This window comes from Molossus molossus, unplaced genomic scaffold (genome assembly GCF_014108415.1).
Source record: "Molossus molossus isolate mMolMol1 unplaced genomic scaffold, mMolMol1.p scaffold_m16_p_1, whole genome shotgun sequence".
Taxonomy (NCBI): domain Eukaryota; kingdom Metazoa; phylum Chordata; class Mammalia; order Chiroptera; family Molossidae; genus Molossus; species Molossus molossus.
The window spans coordinates 227804378-227828854 of record NW_023425344.1 but is presented as its reverse complement, the minus strand read 5'-3'; the positions used below and the strand labels follow the sequence as shown (position 1 = coordinate 227828854).

The 24477-nt window shown below is 41.1% G+C and overlaps 2 protein-coding genes across 12 annotated transcripts in view; both read left to right on the top strand.

Annotated features, from left to right (window-relative positions):
* Positions 1 to 502: 502 nt before the first annotated feature.
* Positions 503 to 16839, top strand: ACYP1 (acylphosphatase 1). 7 transcript variants are annotated; one of them, XM_036263209.1, is made up of 3 exons: positions 503 to 775; positions 7792 to 7889; positions 16423 to 16839. In XM_036263209.1, exons 1-3 carry the CDS (start codon positions 619 to 621, stop codon positions 16636 to 16638), a joined length of 471 nt encoding a protein of 156 aa, XP_036119102.1. In that variant the 5' UTR covers positions 503 to 618; the 3' UTR covers positions 16639 to 16839. The 7 variants fall into 7 exon arrangements, with proteins under 7 accessions (XP_036119102.1, XP_036119138.1, XP_036119145.1 ...); XM_036263245.1 differs by lacking the exon at positions 503 to 775 and adding an exon at positions 3110 to 3128; XM_036263252.1 differs by lacking the exon at positions 503 to 775 and adding an exon at positions 3268 to 3287.
* Positions 16840 to 19384: 2545 nt separating this feature from the next.
* MLH3 (mutL homolog 3) overlaps positions 19385 to 24477 on the top strand; it is a 38362-nt gene continuing 33269 nt past the window's right edge. For 3 of the 5 annotated variants that reach the window (XR_004959707.1, XR_004959706.1, XM_036263177.1), the window contains exon 1: positions 20921 to 24259. Coding sequence is in view for 2 of the 5 variants with exons in the window: in XM_036263177.1 (XP_036119070.1) it covers positions 21001 to 24259 (3259 nt within the window). In the remaining 3 variants the exon portion in view is untranslated. Of the gene's footprint in view, positions 19442 to 20920; positions 24260 to 24477 lie in introns of those variants that run through there. The other 2 variants (XR_004959708.1, XM_036263197.1) reach the window with 1 other exon arrangement.

The window sequence follows — 24477 nt, the reverse complement described above, 5'->3', positions numbered from 1 at the left end:
GCCTGCAGCAGGTGCCTGGCTGTCAAACCCTCACCCTGAGTCCCCCCTGCGCAGACGGAGGGAGGTCTGTACCCTGAGAAGCGGGGAACCACCTGACCTGACCGCCGCGAGGTTTAGATCCGAAACACGGAAGTCACATTCTGTCCTGGGGGGTCAGCCCGGGCGCCCCTATTGGAGACAAGCCTCCACTCTTTTGTCCATCGCGCCCTTGGGAGGTCGAGGTCCTGACCCCATGTCTCCCCGCCCTTCCGCGTACCTAAGGCTCTCAGGGACAACTGCTCAGGGAAAACCTCCGGGGTTAGTTTTCCGGATCAAACCCCACCACTCAACCGACGGCCGCGCAGGCGCTCACAGCTGGCCCCTGTTATTCCCGTTGCCTGGAGACGGGAGCGCGTGCGCGCCCAGCCCCGCCCCTCGTCGCGAACGCCTCGGGGGCATCACGCACAGGCGCAGTCGGAAAGCGAATGGGAGCGGCCCAGGGGTGGGTGCGGTCGATCTGACTGTCCCTTGACCCGGTGAGCCGCCAACCCTGCAGTTCCGTGCCCTTGGGGAAGGGAGGAGGGGACGGCAGAGGCTTTTCTCGGACTCCATAAAAAAACTGGTATTTTTCTGAGATCCATGACCCCACACCCTGCCGTGTGCCCTACTCTGGCAGAAGGCCCTAGCTACGCCCTCGAGTCATTGTGCCGCTGGATTCCGAGGTCCGCCCACTTAGCGGGTGTGGGCCTACTGATGGCCTTTCTGAGCACGCTCCGCGGCTCGGTACCGGCCCCAGGTATGGCGATAGAATACCTCTCCGTGCTTTTCCTCGCCCATAGTTGAGACTTTGCAGTCAAATTTTAGCAATTCGGCCAGGTTTTGCTAGGCATTATCTTTCTGGGGTAGTTTTATAGCCAATCTAATTATTTTGATATAATGTTTTACTCTCACGTGGTAACTCTGGCAGCCTCTTAGGGCCCAAGAATGACTCAAGCAAATGTAATGGTAATAAAGCTAACTATCAGATCGAAAATAATCAGTATAACCTGGTTTCAACCCTAAATGATACTCTATGATTTGTTAACTTCAGAAGAGTTTATTTGCTTCATGCATCAGTTTATTTGTGTAAACTGTTTGGAACAGGCAACTTTTTTCCTGTAACTACTTAAAAGATTCATGCACATGGAAAATAGTATAGACAGCAGTCGTCGGTGTTAATATGTTAACATGTCACAATACAGCTTTTACATATTACAAAGAAATTCCTTGGTGGGTCCTCCGAGGCATTTTTTTTTTTTTAATTCCTTGTTTTCTTTCCTAGTTGACTCTCTACTGCCTTCTCTATAGTGTATGTAGTTCCAGACATTTCCCACTCTTCTTAAGGTTCCAATTATCTCAGCATTCAGGCCTGCCTGTCATCAACTCCCGTCCTGTCTGGCAGAATTTCCTAGAGTGCCTTTCTCCATCTTGACTTACTTTCTTCTTGTTTTTGAGGAAGAAGAATCTTTCTCTTTCCATGAGATTCTTGAATTAGTCCCTTTCAGGGACGGACTTTATCTTGTTAACTTAAAGATGTCTCTATCCACATACTCCTTCTCTTTGGTATTAAAATACAAGGGTGGGGGAAAGTAGGTTTACAGTTGTAAAACAAATAAACAATAATACAAGAATAGACTTTGTGTTTCCCATACTCACAACTGTAAACCTAGTTCACCCCACCCCTGTATGCTTAAATTTCCCTACAAAACAGACCTATTTCCCTTGACCTGCCACCTGTTTTTTAGGGTCCCATTCATTTCTCCTCTTCTTCACAAGACTTCTTGATAGAAAACTTTACATTTGCTGCCCCCACTTCTTCATCTCCCACCTCATTGTCCAGTCCATTGTGGTGTGGCTTCCTTTCCACTTTATTTAACTGCCAGGCTACCAGTGGACATCCAACAACCAAAGACAAAAGCTGCTGCTTCTTCAGCCTACTTATTTGATCTTACTGACTTTCCATTCCACTGGAACTCTTCTCACTTGCTCCTCTGCCTTCTTGGTTTCTTCTTTCATGTTCTTACCTCTTCTTCTTCCAGGCCCCTGGCATTTATCTTTCCCTCATCTACCCCCCAAGTTTAGGTGTTCTCCAGAGCCCTCTTATTTCTCACATATATGCAGGTCTAGACATTCTCTTCCTTAATGGTTTCAACCAAAGGCTGAAATTTTAGGTATCATCTATGTTTAAATGATATCCAACTTAACTCTCTCCTTAGTTACATACTCAAATTTCCAACTTCACATTTAGTTTCTCAGGAATCTCAAACTCAATAGGACAGAAACAGACTCATGATCATCTCCCCATTCCCCCAATTCACTTCTCCAGTGTTCCCTCTCATGCTGAAAGCATCAGTCACCCTCTACAGATCTGTTTTAGTCACCCCTTCCCTTTAACTGCTGGTCAGCAGGTTCTGTTGAATTTATTCTGCAGTGTCTCATATATGACTCTTCCTTTACATTTCTTTTTTTTTTTTTTAATTTTTATTGTTGAATGTAGAATGTATTACAGATGTTCCTCATTTTTCCTCCACTGACCCCTTCCTCCCCACTCCCGCTCCCCTCCCGCCTTTTCCCACACTATTGTCTGTGTCCATTGGTTATGCATATAAGTTCTTTGGTTTATTTCTTCCCACGCCCCCAACCCCTTTCCCTTTGAGGTTTGTCAGTCTAGCAATGAATTTGTACTTCTTAATTCCTTCACTTTTTCCACCCATTCCCCCAACCCCCTCCCATCTGGCAACCAACAAAATGTTCTCTGTATCTATGAGAATATTATTGTTCTACCTGTTCATTTTGTTTGTAGACTCCATTGTTGATAGATATGTATTCATTGCCATTTTGTTTGTTCATATATTTTATCTTTTTCTTCAAAAAGACTCTTCATCATTTCATATAACAATGGTTTGGTGGTGATGAACTACTTTAACTTTTTCCTGTCTGGGAAACTCTTTATATGGCCATCGATTCTAAATGACAGCTTTGCAGGATAGAGTAATCTTGGTTGTAGGTTCTTGCTTTTCATCACTATGAATATTTCTTGCTACTCCCTTCTGGCCTGCAAAGTATCTTTTGAGAAATCAGCTGACAGCCTTATGGGAACTCCCTTGTAGGTAACTAGCCGCCTTTCTCTTGCTGCTTTTAAGATTCTGTCTTTGTCTTGAACCTTTTGCATTTTGATGATGATGTGTCTTGGTGTGGGCCTCTTGGGGTTCATCTTATTTGGGACTCTTTATGCTTCCTGGACTTGTATGTCTGTTTCCTTCACCAAGGTAGGAAAGTTTTCTGCCATTATTGTTTCAAACAGGTTTTCAATTTCTTGTTCTCACTCTTCTCCTTCTGGCACCCCCAAGATGCAAATGTTGGCACGCTTGAAGTTGTCCCAGAGGCTCCTTACACTATCCTCATTTTTTTGGATTCTTTTTTCTTTTTGCTGTTCTGATTGGGTGTTTTTTGCTTCCTTATATTCCAAATCGATGGTTTGCTTCTTGGATTTACGTACTCTACTATTGAATCTGTGTAAATTATTCTTTATTTCAGTTAATGCCTCCTTCATTTCTGACTGTGCATCCATCATTTCTGACTGGTCCTTTTTTATGCTCTTGAGGCCCTCATTAAGTTCACTGAGGTTCTCACTGAGTTCATTGAGCATCCTTATAAGCAGTATTTTGAATTCAGCATCTGTTAGGTTGCTTATCTCCATTTCGCTTAGTTCTTTTCTTGGGTTTTGTTCTGTTCTTTCATTTGGGACCTGTTTCTTTGTCTCCTCATTTTGGCTGCCTCCCTGTGTTTGTTTCTGTGTATTACTTAACAAGCAGTATGAAGCTAGCTGAGACCAGATGCTGCTTGTTTGAAAGAATTTAGGAAAACCTGAAGCAGGATCCAAGACAGGCCAATTCTATGGTTAAGCAAGTGGCAACAGCTTGGGTGAGCCTGAAAGTTGGGCGGGGCGGGGCAGGGCGGGGCTATCAATGTGAGCCAGGTTGCTGGAGTCCCAGATATGGCTTCTGTCTGCCGCCCCAGGGAAGGGCTCACCAAAGGAACAAAGGCCTCTGACAGCACGTTTGTCCCCGAGAAAGCCCCCTCTCCAGCCCTCGCTCCAGTGCCAAACAGCTCAGTTCTTCCCTGTATGTCTCTGGTGCCCCTCGAGCTGCCTCCCCTCCAAGCTTAGAGGGAGAGAGTCCGATAAGTCCCTGCGCAGGCCCTTTAAGGAGCTGCCTGGGGCTCCAGCCGCTTCAGCTTCCCTGAGCCTCAGTTCCTGCTGGTTTTTCCAGCCAGGAATTATGGGGACTTCTCTTCCTGGCACTGGAACCCTGAGTGGGGCACCTAGTGTGGGATGGGGACCCCTCAGTCCTCAGGAAGGACCTTCCCAGCCGAGGTGTCCTCCTGATTTTTATCCGCCACACGTGAGTGTGGGACCAGCCTGTCGATGTGGCCGCTTCTTTAATTCCGTAGTTGTAGGACTTCCATTCAGCTTGATAACAGGCGGTTTTGAATGATGGTTGTTCTGTAGTTTAGTTGTAACTTTGATGTGGTTGTGGGAGGACACGATATTGCGTTTACCTACGCCGCCAACTTGACCGGAAGTCTCTCTTTCTTTACATTTCTACTGTCCTAGGTGAGTTCTTCCTCACTTCTCACTGGGACGATATTCATCAGTGTCCTAAATGCTATTCTTGTCTTCAATATCTGCTCTCCAAACCCACCTTTATGCTGCTGTCAGAGTAATTGTCCTAAATATGTCTGGTCTTATCATTCTCCTACCCAGTGGCTTCTACTTTACCTACAGAATAAAGCTGAGAAGAGATAACTTTAACCTGGTATTTTAACCTCTAGCCTACCTTTCAAGCCCTGCCTCCCCAGAGTCTAGCCCAGTAGATTTCAACCCTGGCTGTACTTTAGTACTACCTGGAAAGCAGTTTCTGGGGATGAGACCTGGGTATGGGCATTTTTAAAAGCTCCTCCTGACGTCTTTTTTTTTTTTTTTTTTTTTTTTTAATCCTCACCCGAGGATATCTTTACTGATTTTTAGAGAAAGAGAGGAGAGCCCTGGCCGGTTTGGCTCAGCGGTTAGAGTGTCGGCCTGCGGTCCTGAGAGACCCGGGTTCGGTTCCCGCTAAGGGCACGTACCTCGGTTGCAGTTTGTCCCCGGCCCTGGTCGGTTGTGCGGGTGGCAGCCACTCGATGTGTTCCTTTCGCATCGATGTTTCTCTCTGTCTCTCTCTCTGTTCCTCTCTGTCCCTCCCACTCTACCTGAACAAAAAATGGAAAAATGTCCTCAGGTGAGGATAAAAAAAAAAAAAAAGAAAGAAAGAAAGAGAGGAGAGAGAGAGAAAGAGAAATATCAGTTGGTTGCCTCTTGTATGCCCAGGTCCACGGGACGATGCTCCAACCAAATGAGCCACCCTGCTGGATCTTCCCCTAAAGTCAGGATTGAGAAACCCTGGTTTATTCACACCTAGTACTGCCTTACCTCAAGCTCAACATACTGGGTGGGAAGTGGTAGAGCAGAGCATTTATGGGAAGAGTGTACTTAGACTGCTTGGAACTAAATCTCAGCTCCATTACTTACTGGTTGTGGTTGAATAATAATGCTGTTTCTTCCAAGAACGTTTCCCAATTTTTCCTAGTTAGAATGAATCTCATTTGTCCTCTTGCAATATTTTCTGTTCTTGTTACTGCACAGGGCTGGCTCATGATGAGTTCTCAATGGATGTTCATGGACTTGGATTAGCATGTTGTACATTGTATTGTCATTATTTGCATGCATATTTGTTCCTTACGCTAAATAAAAAACTCTTTGAGGACAAGGGTTATATATCATCCATATTTATATATCCTACAATGTCCTATACATACTAGACACTCAATTGGTCTTTAATTCTATAGAGAAACCAGTTTTTAAATGAATTTTAGAGAAAGAAATAGTATCAGCCAGGTACTCTGTTTAGCACTATTTTTATTTTTTTATTTTATTTTTTTTAATCCTCACCCGAGGACATTTTTCCATTTTTTGTACAGATAGAGTGGGAGGGAGAGAGAGGAAGGGAGAAAGAGAGCGAAACATCGATGTGAAGGGACACATCGAGTGGCTGCCACCCGCACAACCAACCAGGGCCGGGGACAAACTGCAACCGAAGTACGTGCCCTTAGCGGGAACCGAACCCGGGTCTCTCCGACGCTCTAACCGCTGAGCCAAACTAGCCAGGGCTGTTTAGCACTATTTTTAAATATCGCCGAGCATAACATTCGATCTAGCTTCCTACCCCACCCCCACCCCCACCCCCACCCTTATGCTAGCACTAAGGTTTTATGACTCTTCAGTATCCAGAACCTCATTTTGTAGTGGAGAACTAATGAAATGATTAATATCTATGGCTTCCATTGCAAATCTATTTCCCCTTGCCAAGTCTGCCAACATTGCACATTCACATATGGAGTCTTTTTTTTTTTTTTAGAATAGTTTGTTGATTTTTAGAGAAGAAGGGAGAAAAGAGAAACATTAGCTGCCTCCTTGCACGCCCCCTACTGGGGATCCAGCGGAAACCAGGCATGTGCCCTAACTGGGAATTGAACCAGCAACCTCTGTGCAGGGTGGAGGCCCAGCCAACTAAGTACTGCCTTACCTCAAGCTCATATAGAGTCTTATGTTACGAAGAGGTGTGATGTATACAAACAATCCAAAGGTAGGCTCTGGTGGGCAGCTTCCAGTAGCACAGAAGGAGAAATAACCACCACTAGGAACTCTTACACACCTATCTCCCCTGCTCCCAATTTCACACTTAGGCATGACTTAAAATTTGAGAACTGAAAGAAAAAGTCAAGGTAGGAAGGTTGCATGTGTCCTATTCAATTTATTTATGATGTTTAATGTTTATTTATCATCTGTCTCCCATCTCCAGACTTTAAGCTCCTCCGGGAATTCTTTTTTGTTCACTAATGTATGTCAGCTACTACCTAGAACTGTGCCTGACCCACAGAAGGCCCTCAGTAAATATTTATTGAATGATTGGATTTATCTTGCATTTCTTCATCTATGTCTTTCTTCCTATGAGAAAAGGGATGCACTTAGTGGTTGAAAAGGGGTGAGGGCTAGGTCTGTAGAATCTGCTCAGTGCTGACACCCTGGACAGATCCCCAACTCGAGGCTCTCCTGCTCTCCGGGACAACCGGGTCCTAAAGTCCCACCCTCTGGGCGGGCTCTGGGCCGAGCATGCCGTCCCTGATTGGTTGGCGCACTTGATGGGCATGTGAAACAGCCAAGGAAGAGCTGTGCTCCGAACTTCCGGGCTGGCGGTTAGGCACTGTGGGAACCGTTGGCGTGGTGGTTGCCGGTGTTGTCCTGGCCGCCTGACTAGAGGACCAGGAGGGTGAGCCTGGGCCCGGCCCGGGGCATGCTCATCAGTTCGATTAGCCTTAGATGTTAGTAGAAGGGGGATCTGGTGGCCGTGTTGAAAGCGAGGTCTGTGGAAAAGGAAGGGATGGGGAGGGAGCGGGACCGGTGTGAGAAGGTAATGGTATAACAAGACAATTGTCCCCAAAGAAGCCTCTGGGCAATTGCGACCTGAAGCTCCCTTGTCCAGGTAGCTTCCTGTTACTTCACACACCCGCGCTGACTCGTATCTGCCTACATACTCTGAAGTTCGGGGACCTTAAGGTCTGGGAGGGGTGGAGGATGTAGAAGTGTGGGTGTGACCCTTTCTGCCTCAGCATTGGGGGGTCGTGGTATAGGATAATGAGTTCTGTTTACTTTTCTGTTTTCCTGGTTTCTGACAGGTTTGAGCAGGAACATGGCAGAAGGGGACACCCTGATATCAGTGGATTATGAAATTTTTGGGAAGGTACAAGGGGTGTTTTTCCGAAAGTACACGCAGGTATGTGGCCTACAGGCTTTTAGGACATGCCTAGGTTATGTGCATGGAAACAAGGGACATGTTCCTGACAAAGGGCATTAGGAGAAGCTGGCTATTTAGTAGCTGCATGACAGAGGTGGTTTGTAGAGCAGTGGGTATGGAAATGCTTTGAAGTGGGTAAAATACAATGTAAATGGCAGGTTCATCTGCTGAGAGTGTGTGTGTGTGTGGGGGGGGTGTTTTCTAACAGTGATACTTGAGTATCTAGACACTTATTAATGAGCTTCTCTCTTCCAAAGGGGATTAGAGGGCTTCCCAGTCCTCCCTGTTGTGGCATCATCAAACCAGTCACAGTTCTTGTAGGAAAGCTAACGCTAATCAAGGAGATGGCATTTAGATAAACTCATGACATTCATATAATTTATGTAATAGCTTCTATAGCTGCTGTATTTTCTTCAGACCTCTTTCACTTCTTCAACCTTTCTCCATTCCCCCATTTAATTCATTTCTGCTCATTTTGGCTTTGAAAGAAGAATTGAATTTTCCAGCTGAAGCTTTTCTAATGAAAATACTTAATCCATTCCAGGATAAGTAATGGTAGCACTGAACATGGAGTCTGGTGTTCCTACTAGAATACTAGGGAGTAATTGAGGGGGATGAACAAACTACTGACAGCTTCTACTTCTGCCTTAATGTCATTAATCTTCCCTTAACATGCACACAGAAATGCAATCTCAATTTCCCTCCTGTCTTCTGTTGGGTGTTATCATGCTATTGCCCAGTGTATCTCCAACCCCTAAGATAATGAGTTAAGACCTCAGAACTTTCCAAGTGTCACATTCCCGGGACTGTAGTACTTAAAATTCAACCTGAATCTTTTAAATATGAATGTTAAATGTCATGATCTCTTTTCCCAATTACTTGCAAATCATCTTCTCCTGTTTCACACTTGTATAAGAAGTGCCTGTTGAAAATCATAGCAAAAGAGCTATGTTCCAGTTAGCTTTGCTACCATTTATGCAGGGTAAGTTCCTGTGATGTAGTAAATGGAGGTGACCGGCCAGGGCTATATGTTCATTTTAACAGTTGTGTTGTTTTGCTACAGTCTTTTGAATGTTGATACCATCTTGCCTCTTAATTAAATTCTATCACTCCTAGAATGACTAAGGAGAATACTTGAAGGGACTTTTTTAAAGTAAGAATATAATTCACATCCATAAAACTCACCTTTTTAAAGTGTATATTTGAGCCCTGGCCGGTTTGGCTCAGCAGTTAGAGCGTCGGCCTGCGGTCCGAAGAGACCCGGGTTCGGTTCCCGCTAAGGGCACGTACTTCGGTTGCAGTTTGTCCCCAGCCCTGGTTGGTCGTGCGGGTGGCAGCCACTCGATGTATCCCTTTCACGTCGATGTTTCTCTCTCTCTCTCTCTCCCTCCCACTCTATCTGTACAAAAATTGGAAAAATGTCCTCGGGTGAGGATTAAAAAATAAATAAATATAAATAAAATAAAATAAAGTGTATATTTGAGTAGATTTTAGTATATTCACAAAGTTGTACACTAATTCTAGGACGTCATCACCTCCATAAGAAATCACATACCTATCAGCACTCACCCCTTATCCCTTCAGCCCGTGCCAGTTACTAACCTCATTTCTATCTTTATGGATTTGTGTATTCTGGACATTTAATGTCAATGGAATCATATAATATGTGGCCTTTAGTGTTTGGTTTATTTCACTTAACACAGTGTTTTCAAAATTCATTCATACTGTAGCACATCAGGACTTAATTCCTTTTTTTTTTATTAATGATTTTAGAGCAAGGAAGGGAGAGGGAGAGATAGAAACATTGATGAGAGAGAACATTGGCTGCCTCCTGCATGCCCCCACTGGGGATCGGGCCCACAACCTGGGTATAAGCCCTGACTAGGAATCAAACCAGTGACCTCTTGGTGCATGGGTCAACGTTCAACCACTGAGCCACACCAGCTGGACTTAATTCCTTTTTATGGCTGAATAATATCCCATGTATGGATATACCACATTTTATATATCCATTCATAAGTTGATAAGCATTTAGGTTTTTTTTTTTTTTGCTTTTTGGCTATTGTGAATAATGATGCTATGAACATTTATGTACTTGTTTTTATAAACATTGTTTTCGATTCCCTTGGGTATATATACCAAGGTGTAGCTTTCTGGGTCACACAGTAATTCTGTGTATAACTTTTTGAGGAATGGCAAAACTATTTTCCAAAGCAGCTGCATCATTTTACATTCCCACTAATGATGAATGAAAATTTCAGTTTCTCCAGATCCTTGCCAACAACTGTTATGTCTTTTTTATTAGAGCCATCCTAGTGTGTATGAAGTGGTAGCTCATTGTAGGTTTTTGTTTTGTTTTGAGGTATCAATTAATTCAAAGGATTGAAGTCATACAAAGCATATTCTCTGATTGCAATGGAACTAAACTACAAATCAATAACAGAAAAATAACTGGAAAATCTCCAAATATATGGAAACCGTATAATACACCTTTTTTTTAAATTCTCACCCAAGGATATTTTTCCATGTATCTTCACACAGAGTGGGAGGGAGAAAGAGAGAGAGAGAAAGAGAGAGAGAGAGACATCAATGTGAGAGAGACACATTGGCTACCTCTCGCACAACCCTGACCACGTCTGTGGACCGAACCACAACCAAGGTACATGCCACTGATGGGAATGGAATCTGCGACTCTAACCGCTGAACAAAACCAGCCAGGGCTAATACACTTTTTTTTTTTTTTTTTTCGTACAGATAGAGTGGGAGGGAGAGAGAGAAAGGGAGAGAGAGAGAGAAACATCGACGTGAAGAGACACATCGAGTGGCTGCCACCCGCACGACCAACCAGGGCCGGGGACAAACTTGCAACCGAAGTACGTGCCCTTAGCGGGAACCGAACCCGGGTCTCTCCGGACCGCAGGCGGACGCTCTAACCGCTGAGCCAAACTGGCCAGGGGCCTAATACACTTTTTAAAAAATTGTGGTAAAATATACATAATGAAGAATTTATCATTTTACCATTTTTAGTGTACAGTTTTAGTGACCTTAAGCACATTCACATTGTTGTGCTATCATCACCACCATCCATCTACAGAACTTTTCATCTTGCAAAATTCAAACTCTGTACCCATTAAGCAATAATTCCTAATTCCTGCCCGGCTGGTGTGGCTCAGTGGATTGAGCATCATCCCATGGACTGAGAGGTCCCCAGTTCAATTCCTGGTCAGGGCACATGCACAGCTTTCAGGCTTGATCCTCAGTAAGGGGCATGCAGGAGGCAGCTGATTGATGGAGTTCTCTCACATTGATGTTTCTATCTCTCTCCAAAAAAATCAATAAAAATATATTTTAAAAAAGCAACAACTCCTAATTCCCTCCAACCCCTGGCAATCAGTTCTACTTTCTATCTCTGAATTTTGACTACTCTAGGTACCTCATGTAAGTGCACTTATACAGTATTTGTCCTTTTGTGACTGCCTTATTTCACTAGCATAATGTCCTCAAGGACCATCCATGTTGTTGTAGCATGTGTTGGAATTTACTTTTTAAGGCTAATATTCCAGTGTATGTATATATCCTCATTGTCTAATGTCTAATGATGGTGAACATCTTTTCTTATGTTTATTGGCACATGAAAAAAAAGATATTGGATATCTTCTTTGGAGAAGTGTCTGTTCAAATCATTTGACCATTTGTTTTTTAATCCTTACCAAGTTTATCGTTTAAAGAGGGGAAGGGAGAGAGAAACATTGATGTGAAGAGAAACATCTATCAGTTGCCTCCTGTATGCACCCTGACCAGAGATCAAACCTGCAACCTAGGTATGTGCCCTGACTGGGAATCAGATACACAATCTTTGGTGTATGAGAAGACTCTTCATCCAACTAAGCCAGGGCCCTTCGCCCATTTTTAATTAAATTATTTGTCTTGTTGAATTGTAAAACTTTTTATATATTCTGGATATTAGTTCTTTATTATATTATTTGCAAATAATTCTCCTGAAGATTTTCTGTTTGCTTTCTTGTTGAAAACTTTGAAGCACAAATGTTTTTAATATTGATGAAATCTAATTTAACTATTTTTTCTCTTGTTGCTTGTGCTTTTGGTTTTATATCTAAAAACCTTTGCCTAATCCAGGTAATGAAGGTTCGTGCTTATGTTATCTTCTAAAAGTTTCTTCTAAGAGTTGTATAGTTTAAGCTCTAGCTTAAAACTATTTAAGCTCTAGCTTAAAACTATTTAAGCTCTAGCTTAAAACTATTTCATTTTTTTTTGTGTGGGGTGAGGTAAGAAGTCCAACTTTATGCTTTTGCACATGGATATCCAGTTGTCCCACCACCTTTTGTCAAAATGACTATCATTTCCCCCATTGGATTATCATGGCACTGTTGTCAAAAATCAATTGACTATAAATGTAAGGGTTTATTTCTGGACTCCAATTCTATTCCATTGATCTATTATGTCTATCCTTATGCCAGTACTGCACTGTCTTGATTAATGTAGCTTTGTAGTAAATTTTGAAATCAGGATATGTGAATACATCAACTTTGTCCTTTGTAAAGATTATTTTTAGCTATTTGGGGGTTCCTTATGTTCCCATGAGAATTTTAGAATCAGTTTGTCAATTCCTTCAATGAAGGCAGCTGGGATTTTGATAGATATTGCATGGAATCTGTAGATCAATTTAGGGAGTATTGTCATCTTAATAATATTGTCTTCCAATCTATGAACATGGGATGTCTTTCCATTATTTAGATCTTCTTTAATTTCTTTCAACAATGTTTTATGCTTTTCCATATGTCTTGCACTTCTTTTATTACATTTATTTCTACAAATTTTATTATTTTGATGCTATTATAAATAGAATTATTTCAATATCATTTTGATTGATTACTGCTAGCGTATACGATTGATTTTGTATATTGATCTTGTATCCTGCCACCTTGTGAACTTGTGTGTGTGTGTGTGTGTGTATTCCTTAGGATTGTCTGTATACAAGACGTCATATTTGAGTAGAGGTAGTTTTACTCTTTCCTTCCTACTTTGAATGCCTTCTTTCTTTTTTCCTGCCCTGGCCAGAACCTCCAGTATAATGTTGAGTAGAAGCAGCAAGAGCAGACATCCTTGTCTTGTTCCTGATCACAGGGCAAAAGCTTTCCATCTTTCACCATTAGGTATGATGTTAGCTGTGGGTTTTTCACAGATGCCTTTAATCAGATTGAGGAATTCCCTTCTGTTCCTAATTTGTTGAGTGTTTTTATCACAAAAAGATGTTGGATTTAGTCAAATGCTTTTTCTTCATCTTTTGAGATCATCTGGTTTCTGTTTTATTTATTTATATGGTGTTTTATTTATTAATATGGTGTATTGATTTTTGTATGTTGGCCCAACCTTGCATTCCGGGGATAAGTCCCAAGTTTTCATCATGTATAATCCTTTTTATATGTTGCTGGATTTTGTTGAGTTTTTCATCAGTATTCACAAGGGATATTCACCTTTTGTTTTCTTTCCCTGTAATGTCTTTCTTTGTCTGGTTTTGACATGAAGGTAATACTGGCTTAATAGAATGATTTGGGAAGAGTTTCCTCCTCTTCTGTTTTTTGGAAGAGCTTGTGTAGGATTAGTGAAGGATTCTTCTTTAAACATTTGGTAAAAAATCACCTGTGAAGCATCTAGTCCTGGGTTTTTCTTTGTGGGAAGTTTTTGATAACTCATTCAATCTTTTTACTTGTAAATCTATTCAGATTTTCTGATTTCTTCTTGACTCAGTTTCTGCAGTTTGAGTATTTCTAAGAATTTGCCCTGTTAATCTAAGTTTCTAAATTGTTGACATACAATTGTTGATAGTAATCCCTTTTATTTTTTAAGGTTGCTGGTGATGTCCCCTCTTTCATTTCTGATTTTAGTAATTTGAGCCTTTGGTCTTTCTTTCTTTATCAATCTAGCTAATGGTTTGACAATTTTGTTAATTTTTTTTTTTTTTATCCTCACCCGAGGATATTTTTCCATTTTTTGTACAGATAGAGTGGGAGGGAGAGAGAGGAAGGGAGAGGCAGAGAAACATCGACGTGAAGGGACACATCGAGTGGCTGCCACCCGCACGACCAACCAGGGCCAGGGACAAACTGCAACCGAGGTACGTGCCCTTAGCGGGAACCGAACCTGGGTCTCTCCGGACCGCAGGCCGACGCTCTAACCGCTGAGCCAAACTGGCCAGGGCTTGTTAATCTTTTTAAAGAACCAACTTTTGGGCCCAGCCAGTGTGGCTCAGTGGTTGAGCATCGACCCATGCACCAAGAGGTCACCAGTTCGATTAGCCCCAGTGAGGGGCATGAAGAAGGCAGCCAAACGTTGTTCTGTCTCATCGATATTTCTATCTCTTTCTCCCTCTCCCTTCCTCTCTCTCTAAAATCAATAAAGAGGAAAAAAAAGCAACTTTTGGTTTCATTGACTTTCTCTTTTTTTCTAGTCTCTATTTTATTAACTCCTACTTGAATTGTATTATTTCCTTCTTTCTGCTTGTTTGGGCTTGGTTTGCTCTTATTTTTCTAGTTTCCTAAGGTAGAAGTCTATCTTACTGATTTGAGGGGACTTTCTTTTTAAATTGAGAATAGAGTTAGTGAGTTTATTTCTTAAAATGTTTCCAGAATATGGTTATGAGGGAGAATTAGCCTTTTGGAATTTTCTAAGGAAAAAAATTCTGTTTACTTTTTTTTTTTTTTTTTTATCCTCACCGGAGGACATTTTTCCATTTTTTGTTCCGGTAGAGTGGGAGGGAGAGAGAGGAACAGAGAGAGAGAGAGAGAGAGAAACATCGATGTGAAAGGAACACATCGAGTGGCTGCCACCCACACAACCAACCAGGGCCGGGGACAAACTGCAACCGAGGTACACACCCTTAGCGGAAACCGAACCCGGGTCTCTCAGGACCGCAGGCCAACGCTCTAACCACTGAGCCAAACCGGCCAGGGCAGCTGTTTACTTGTTTAGATAGATATTCAAAACTGAAAATGAGTCAGCAAAAGAACAGAATCTAGTGCACAAATAAAACCTGCAGTCAAAGTTGGAAGTGCTTTTGTTCACTTTTGGTTCAGATAAATCACGTTGCAATTTAAAGACTTATTTGACTGTTACAACCTTATGCTCAAAACTCAACACAATCATTCTTACAGCTAGTTAGTATATAAGGTAACTCTTAAGAACTAGGGCTTGACAATTTCCCTAGGGTAATTTGAAGAAAAGAGTGAAGTTATTACACAAAATCAGTTGGATGTGGAGTCTTCCTCAGAATCCATCCTCCACATTTTTTTTGCCACCATCTTCCACACTTAAAGCATGCTATAGGTATCTCCTATTTTCTTCATTCATTAATTTCCTTTGTATCCCTTAAATTGTTACTTATTTGACTGCAGTCTCTTGTTCATTATGCATTATGTCTTTGCTTTGAACATATGATTTGATGGATACTTCAGTTTCTAATCAAACATGGTTTTGCTGTGCATAACTTTTCTTTGTCCAACTCCAGCAATTTCCCACATTTACTACTCTGGCATGTAGGCATGCAGTCATGTTAACTCCATTTTCTTTTGTAATCCAATCCCTTCTATTTAGATAGATTACTTTAACAATAACTTTGATAACATCCTTACTTGGAAATTTTACAAAAATAAAATTACCTCTAAAGCATTGGTACCTTTCCAAATGTTCGGCAATTCCACAGTTTAATGACTTAAAGGGAAAACACTGGAAAGGCTAAGAAAAGAGCAAATACAATGATTAGATGGTCTTCATATGCTTTTTCAACTTTAAAGGCATGATTATTTAGAAGAAAAGAAAGTAAAGTGCAAAACCTAATAGATATATAATTTCATGAAACTTTGTTTTTCAGAGGCTGATCATTAGTTGCCTTTTCCTACTCTAGAAGGATGACAAAAAGTGGGCTTTGGATGCAACATAAAGACAGTGGGTTAGACAGTTCTCTATAGGGAGAACAATGGAATGAGTTGCCCAGGAAATTGTGAAATACTCTCGAATGATCTTTAAAGATATAATGGACACTTATTCATCTGGATTTGTTTAGGTGTGGTCCTGGTTAAAGACAAAGAGAAGGATCAGATAACCTCATGTTGTCTCTATTTAATATACCTAGTAGATTCTTGGTTAGAAGAAGGGAAATCTACAAGATACAGCCCAGTATCCGAACAATATTTAGCTTTAGGGAATCATTTTGAAAGCATCTGATTTTGTCTTAAGTCATTAGTATTACATAGTGAAAAATTCTAGTGCCTGGGTTTTACAGGGTAGAAGAAGGAAATGAAGTCAAATGGCCAACACCTCATATTAAAATCAGCAATGAGATTCTTCTTGCTGTTCTGTTTTGACTGTTCTGGACAATATCAAATTAGTTTCAGTGGCTTGATTTTAGGCCAAGATTCTGGTAACAGATTGTAGTCTTGCTTTGTTTTGTTTAATCTCACCCGATTTTTCTCTCTTGTTTTTTTCTTTCCCTTAGGCTGAAAGTAAAAAGCTGGGATTGGTAGGCTGGGTCCAGAACACTGACCAGGGCACAGTGCAAGGACAATTGCAAGGTCCCATCTCCAAAGTGCGTCATATGCAGGAATGGCTTGAGACAAAAGGAAGTCCCAAATCACACATCGACAGAGCAAACTTCAGCAATGAGAAAGTCATCTTAAAGTTGGATTACTCAGATTTCCAAATTGTAAAATAATGACCTGAATTTAAATTTTCCAAGAGAAACTCAGTGGTTTTGTTTTTTATTGTTAACAGAGATAGAATTATTCTGAGTCTAATATTAGAATTTGTCAGTAAGTTATTTTAGTATCAGATACCTGAATATTACTGTATATAATATGCATGATGGAAGGAATGATTACAACTGTAAACAGTTCTAATAAAAACACATCAGAACTGTCTGTGTAGGGTGAAATTCATTTTGGGCAAAATAAGAGATAAACACCAGTAAAGATAACATTGAGGTAATTTAAAGAGGTTTGGAAGAAAAGGGTACTTTGAGTCATTTCTTTAAATGGTCTCAATGAAGTTTTCTTCAGGAAATTGCTCACCTAATAAGAACAAATACACGTTCAATTTGTTAGCAACTCAAATGATGTTTTGGACTCATTACTTTTAATTTTCTTGAGTTTTTGTTGTCATTCCTTTTCTCTGGGTAAGGAATTCACAAAAAGCAATGTTATGGGCTAAATTATGCATCCTCCTACCCCCCCATTCATAAGCCCAGCACCTCAGAATGTGACTGTATTTGAAGACAGGGCCTTTAAAGAGGTAATGAAGGTTAAATGAAGTCATTAGGGTGGGCCCTAATCCAGTATGCCCCAGTGTCCTTATAAGAAGAGGAAATTTGGACATAGCATGTGCATGCACAGAGGAAAGGACATGTGAAAACAGGGAGAAGCCAGCCATCTATAAGACAAGGAGAGAGTCTGGAGAAGAAATCAACCATGCCTTACACCTTGATCTCAGATTACTAGCCTCCAGAACTGTAACAAAATAGTATCTGTAGATTAAGCCACCCAGTCTGATGGTCTATTGTGGCAAATTAATATAAGCAATAGTTAGGATTTTGCTTCATTAGCCCTACAAATCTTCTGATTGGTTTGGTCAGCTATTAAGTAGGTATATATCAAATGCTTACTGGGTTTGACAAAATTGTCACAAATTCCAATTTTTAAAAATACATGGTTTTGCCCAGCCAGTGTGGCTCAGTGGTTGAGCATCGATCCATGCACCAAGAGGTCGCCGATTCGATTCCCGGTCAGGGCACATGCCCTAGTTGTGGCCATATGCCCACTGGGCCCAATCCCCAGTGGGGGCTATGCAGGAGGCAGCCAATCAATGTTGTCTCTTATTGGTGTTTCCATCTCTCTCCCTCTCCTTTCCTCGCTCTCTAAAATCAATAAAGAAAAAATAAAGATTTAAAAAATATTTTTAAATAGTTAAAAATATATATACAGTTTCGACACTCCCCTCCCAGGAGCACGCCCTCATCTTTCCCCTCCTTCCACCACAAAATAAAATTAAATGAAAATTGCCCTGGCCGGTTTGGCTCAGCGGTTAGAGCGTCGGCCTGTGGTCCAAAGAGACCCGGGTTTGGTTCCCACTAAGGGCGCGTACCTTGATTGCAGTTCGTCCCCAGCCCTGGTTGGTCATGCGGATGGCAGCCACTCAATGTGTCCCTTTCACGTCGATGTTTCTCTCTCTCTCTCTCTCTCTCTCTCTCTCTCTCTCTCTCTACCCCCTCCCCACTCTATCTGAACAAAAAATGGGAAAATGTCCTCGGGTGAGGATAAAAAAATAAAAATAAAAAATTAAAATTAAAATACAAGGTTTCAATGAAAACTAGACAGCAAAAACTGGTTAATGATTCCCAAAACACCTATTTTCCTTTTTTCTAATCCTCACACGAGGATATTCCTCCATTTTTGTTCAGATAAAGTGGGAGGGAGATGGAGAGAGGGAGAGAGAGAGAAACATTGATGCAAGAGGAATATATGGAGTAGTTGCCTCCCATACAATCAGGGCGGGGGACCAACCGCAACCAGGGTGGAATCGAACCCACAACTCATCAGTCTGCAGGCCTACACTCTAACTGGCCAGGGCCCAAAACACCTATTTTTACAGTGTTCTTAGAGTTCCATTCTCATTCTGTTAGAAAAGAAGCTGTGGTGGCCCTGGGTGGTTTGGCTTAGCCATTGGAGCTTCCGCCATGGACCAGAGTCTCAAGTTCAATTCTGGTCAAGGGCATGTACCTGGGTTGTGGTTCCTCCCCAGCCCTGGTTGGTTGTGTGAGAGGCAGCCAGTCAATGTGTCCTGCTCACATTGATGTTTCTCTCTCCCTCCCTCCCACTCTATCTTAAGATAAATAGAAAAATGTCCTCGGGTGAGGATTAAAAAATAAATTAAAAAAAAAAGCTGTGGTGTATTGGGAAGACACCCAAAAAGGCAATGAAGGGGTCTTGGTGTCATCTGTAAATTAAGAGAGTTGAGTTCCTTTCTCAGTCTTCCCAGCTCTTAAACGCTTTAATTTGATGAAATGGAAGGCTCTGGATTTGTTTGTTCATCGACTGCCTAACATAAGCTAGACACTGTTCTTGCCCGTGGGAATAGAGCAGTAAACAAAACAGGCAAAATCCCTACTTTCATATGGCTTACATTCCAGTGAGAAGACAGACAATAAGCAAACAAGATAAAATATTGAATTAAATGGTAGTGCGTGCAAAGGAGAAATGAGAAAGAGGAAATTAAAAAAATTGCTGGAAAGTTTTTCACACCGTTCTAAAAGGGATAGGACTACGAATTGGGAGTACCAGTGCGAAAAATCCTTGAGTCCATGAGTGCGCGTGCGCACTCAGGTGTCAAGGACGAAAGGGACTTCCCGGCGAATCTCAGAAGCGCATGCTCCGGCCTCGCGCGTGCACGAGCCTCACGAGCCAAGGAGCGCGCAGCCGACGCCGAGGCGGTTGGTACCCGGAGTTGGTAAAGCGTCATTTGAGGTGACTTGGGGGAAAGTGCTGACGCAAGGATTCCGGGAGTTCTTCTAACACCTGAAGGGTCGTAGTGACCGCTGCGGGCCAGCTTTCCAGACCCGGCTACGCAGGAGGGGCTCCTGGAGACCTCGCCGCCTTCCTTTTCCGCAGGCGCCCACGTCTGGGCGGGCCCGGCTTTAGGGTTGCGAGTCGGGGGTGGGGCCGGGGTGGAGCCTGAGCCTGGAGGGCCGCAGCCGCAGCCCGGTCTCCCAAAGCTTTGTATTGCTTTAGAAATAATCAGATATGCAATCATAGCTCTGATTTGCCCGAGTTTGAGAAACTAGCCCTGCCCCGAAAGAGGTCTAGACCATGCCGCTTTCTTTCACCTATGAAGAAAATAGGACCTTTAATTGCACTGTAATCTTTTTTTTTTCTCACCTGCGAGAAAACTTAAAAAACAAGATTAGACAGCCCCTTACCATCATTGTTATTGCCAAGGTAGTTTGTAGCCATTGTAAAGACCAAAAGAGTATTAACACAAAAGGATAATAATAAGAAGAACCTTCTGAAAGCTTTTCATCAAAGTAAAATAAAATGATACAGAAAGGTTTATTTTATTTTTTATTTTTATTTATTTTTATTTTTTATTTTTTTTATCCTCATCCGAGGACATTTTTCGATATTTTGTTCAGATAGAGTGAGAGGGAGAGAGAGAGAGAGAAACATCGACGTGAAAGCGACACATCGAGTGGTTGCCACCCACACGACCCAACCAGGGCTGGGCACAAACTGCAACCAAGGTACATGCCCTTAGCGGGAACCGAACCCGGGTCTCTCCGGACCGCAGTCCGACGCTCTAACCGCTGAGCCAAACCGGCCAGGGCCAGAAAGGTTTATAATGAAAAGGAATTTTCCTGCCTTATCTTTTCCCATTCCCAGTCTCTTTCCCCATAATAGTAATAGTTACTATTAATAATAATCTCTTAATGCCCATCTTTTCTTGATACAATAATCTCACTTTATTTTCTCCTGTTCCTTCACCTTCTTATTACAATGTCTTAATACTTATACATTATGATTTTTTTTCTAAGTCATGTTTATTGTATAATGTATAAATGTTATGAAACTAGCTTGGATTTTTTTGTGTGAATAATTTTTTTAAGCTAATGTTTGCGGAATTTAGGCATCTGTTTTTGATGAAGTGATTAGAATTTTGAACACTGTCTTTATGGGTCAACTTCAAATGTGATTATGATTTCACTTTTGGGCATGTGGGATTTAGACAGGGTCAGTGAAAATTATGAAATTAGCAGGGCTGCTTTAGATGTTAAGTCCATTGTGTCAAACCTGAGCTGTGTGATCTGCCTAGAGATCAGAGCTATAATTTGTTTTGTTTTACAATGTGGTTTAATAAGAGATTTCATTTACGTCAAATGATATTATTTCATAATGCTTTAGAGAAATGGGTAATGCTATTTAACTCTGAAGCTTTGATACGTGTGTGTTTTGTTTTTCTCCCAAAGGCAATTATTTACAGTCAGAGAAGGAAACCACTGCCTGGCATTTTCACCAGCTTTCTACCTGCCATGATCAAGTGCTTGTCAGCTGAAGTACAAGCCAAATTGCGTTCTGGTTTGGCTGTGTGCTCCCTAGGCCAATGTGTGGAGGAGCTTGCCCTCAACAGTATTGATGCTGAAGCAAAATGTGTGGCTGTGAGGGTGAACATGGAAATCTTCCAAATCCAAGTGATAGACAATGGATTTGGGATAGGGAGTGATGATGTAGACAAGGTGGGAAATCGTTATTTCACTAGTAAATGCAACTCCGTACAGGACTTGGAGAATCTGAGGTTTTATGGTTTCCGAGGGGAGGCCTTGGCCAGTATAGCTGACATGGCCAGTGCTGTGGAAATTTCATCTAAGAAGAATGGGACAATGAAAACATTTGTGAAACTGTTTCAGAATGGAAAAGCCCTGAAAGCATGTGAAGCCAACTTGACTAGACCAAGTGCTGGGACAACAGTAACAGTATATAACCTATTTTATCAGTTACCTGTAAGGAGGAAATGCATGGATCCTAGACTGGAGTTTGAGAAGATTAGGCAGAGGATAGAAGCTCTCTCACTCATGCACCCTTCCATTTCTTTCTCTTTGAGAAATGATGTTTCTGGTTCCATGGTTCTTCAGCTCCCTAAAACCAAAGACATATGTTCCCGATTTTGTCAAATTTATGGACTAGGTAAGTCCCAAAAGTTAAGAGAAATAAATTTTAAATATAAGGAGTTTGAGCTTAGTGGCTATATCAGCTCTGAAGCCCATTACAATAAGAATATGCAGTTTTTGTTTGTGAACAAAAGGCTAGTTTTAAGGACAAAGTTACATAAACTCATTGACTTTTTATTAAGGAAAGAAAGTATTATATGCAAGCCAAAAAATGGCTCTGCCAGTAGGCAAATGAATTCAAGTCCTCGGCATCGGTCTAACCCAGAACTCCATGGGATATATGTAATCAATATGCAGTGCCAATTCTGTGAATATGATGTGTGTATGGAGCCAGCAAAATCTCTGATTGAGTTTCAGAACTGGGATACTGTTTTGGTTTGCATTCAGGAAGGACTGAAAATGTTTTTAAAGAAAGAAAAATTATTTATGGAATTATCAGGTGAAGACATTAAAGAATTTAGTGAAGAGAATGATTTTAGTTTATTTAGTGCTACTCTTCAGAAGCATGTGTACTCTGATGAGAAGAGTGACAAAGTCAGTTTCCAAGAAGCGTGTAATAATGTTTTGGATTCCTATGAAATGTTTAATTTGCAATCAAAAGCTGTAAAAAGAAAAGCTATGGAAACTATAAACACACAGAATTCTAGGAATTCAGAAGCTATCAGAAAAAAGACAAATGATTCATTTTTGTATACTTATGAATCAGATGGCCCAGGTCATAGTAAAATGACAGAGTCAACTTTACAAAACAAAGATAGCCTTTGTTCAGAATCAAAGATCTTAGAACAAGAGAGAGCTGAAGCATCAGAATCAGGAGAAAATGAGAAACATAAAAAATCTTGCTTGGAACTTAACTCTTCAGAAAATCCAGGTGGAACCAGTTCAGAAATGTCAAGCCCTTTTCAGACATTAGATCTTTTTGAGGAGAGTGGAGAAGATCTAGAAATACAGAAAGTAAGTACTACTGTTAATGGCATGGCTGCCAACATCCTGAAAAAGAACAGAATTCAGAATCGACTAGAGACATTTAAAGCTCCTACTGAAATGGGATGCCAACCTCTGCCTTTTGAGACAACATTACTGGGAGTGCATAGTGCTCAAGGGGAGGAAGAGAAAAGAAAAAAAGAACCTGGTAATTGTGGACGAATAAACATTTTTAGTTATGGCCAAATTAAATTATGTTCCACTGGCTTTATAACTCATGTGGTACAAAATGAGCAAACTAAACCAGCTGAAACAGAACATTTATTTAAAAATTGTGTTCAACCTGGACCTGTGAGTGCCAAGGAAACATTTGGAAATAGAACAAGCCATTCAGCTGAGACTCCAGACATCAAAGATTTAACCAGCACTTTAAGTACGGAATTTGTTCAATTGCCCAACAAAAAATTGTGCAGAACAAATATGAGTTATAGGCTAGAGAACAAACCTACACCAACTTATAAAAGTTTTGCTATTTTTCAGGAAGGTAGTAAAAAATCACACACGGGTGGCTTATTACCCACCACATGCAGGCATGTTTCAAATGGTATTAAGAGAAAAGATAAGTTGATTGGTTTCTCCAGACCCATAGCTCCTAGGAAGCTAAGCTTAAATTCACAACTAGGATCTTTAGAGAAGTTTAAGAGACAATATGGGAAGGTTGAAAATCCTATGAATATAGAAGTGGAGGAAAAGAATAATTTTGAAATCACTACCAATCTCAGTCCTCAAGTTGAACTTGACATTCCACAGAGAGACAAAAACCACCTAGACAACTCTGATATGTGTAAAATCACTACTGTGAAACATAATGATTCAAATAGTTGTTGTCAACCAGTAAGTCACATCCTTGATTCAGAAAACTTTCCATTCTCCAAGGAAGAGGACCATTTAGAACAACAGATGCCTTGCTTAAGAGAAAGTCCTATAACTCTAAAGGATCTATGTCATTTTAACAGAAAACCTTTGGATGTTGAGAAGTCACCTGAATCACTAGCCTCTAAATTATCCAAAATGAAAGGTTCTCAAATAACGGAGATGATGAGTCATTTCATTGAACTTCCACAATCAGATTCCAGTAGGAAAGACAGTGACTTTTGCAGTGGTATATCCCTATATTCTAGTACGTTATTTAAAAACAAGCATAAAAAAACAGACTGTGTCATGATCCCAACGTCAGACTCTGTCACACAGGATGATTCTTTCAATAAAGATAGTGAAACATATTCTAACAACAATACAACAGAGAACTCTGTGATACCAGAAACAAATTTGGTACTACCCTATAATAATTCTGCAGTTATTAGTAAAGATTCAGATGTTCTTATAGCTTCAGAACAACAGATGGGAAGTCCTAACTCTCCCAGTAGAATGTTAATGAGTCACATAGATGATTCCACAGCCAACCCAAATGGAACTTGTTTTCAGAGTGAGGAATCTATAGCAAGAACTTGTTCTGAAAATGAAGAGTCAAACCCATGTTCTTTGGATTGGAAGCAGCATTTTGATGTCGCCCTGGGAAGAATGGTTTACATCAACAAAATAACGGGACTTAGCACATTCATTGCTCCTACTGAAGACATTCAGGCTGCTTGTACTAAGGACCTGACAACTGTGGCTGTGGATGTCATACTTGAGAATGGTAAGTATATATTGTGTTCATTGGCATGAAATGCTTTTGAAGGTTATCTCCGCAGGTAGAACAATTTGAAGTTTAATTATAAAACATGTTTTATGGTATATGAAGATTCTCTAGGTCCAATACTATTTAAATCTAGTACAGTAAAAGACTTATTGAATGGAAGGGTACATATATGGGTCTATGGGTGTATATATTTGTAAGAGGGTAAGACAGTTTTT

Coding starts and splice junctions, on each gene's coding strand:
- ACYP1 (XM_036263209.1), top strand. CDS start 619: ATGACCCCACACCCTGCCGTGTGCCCTACTCTGGCAGAAGGCCCTAGC. Junction 776..7,791: donor CGGCTCGGTACCGGCCCCAG/GTATGGCGATAG, acceptor GGTTTCTGACAG/GTTTGAGCAGGAACATGGCA. Junction 7,890..16,422: donor TTTTCCGAAAGTACACGCAG/GTATGTGGCCTA, acceptor TCTTTCCCTTAG/GCTGAAAGTAAAAAGCTGGG.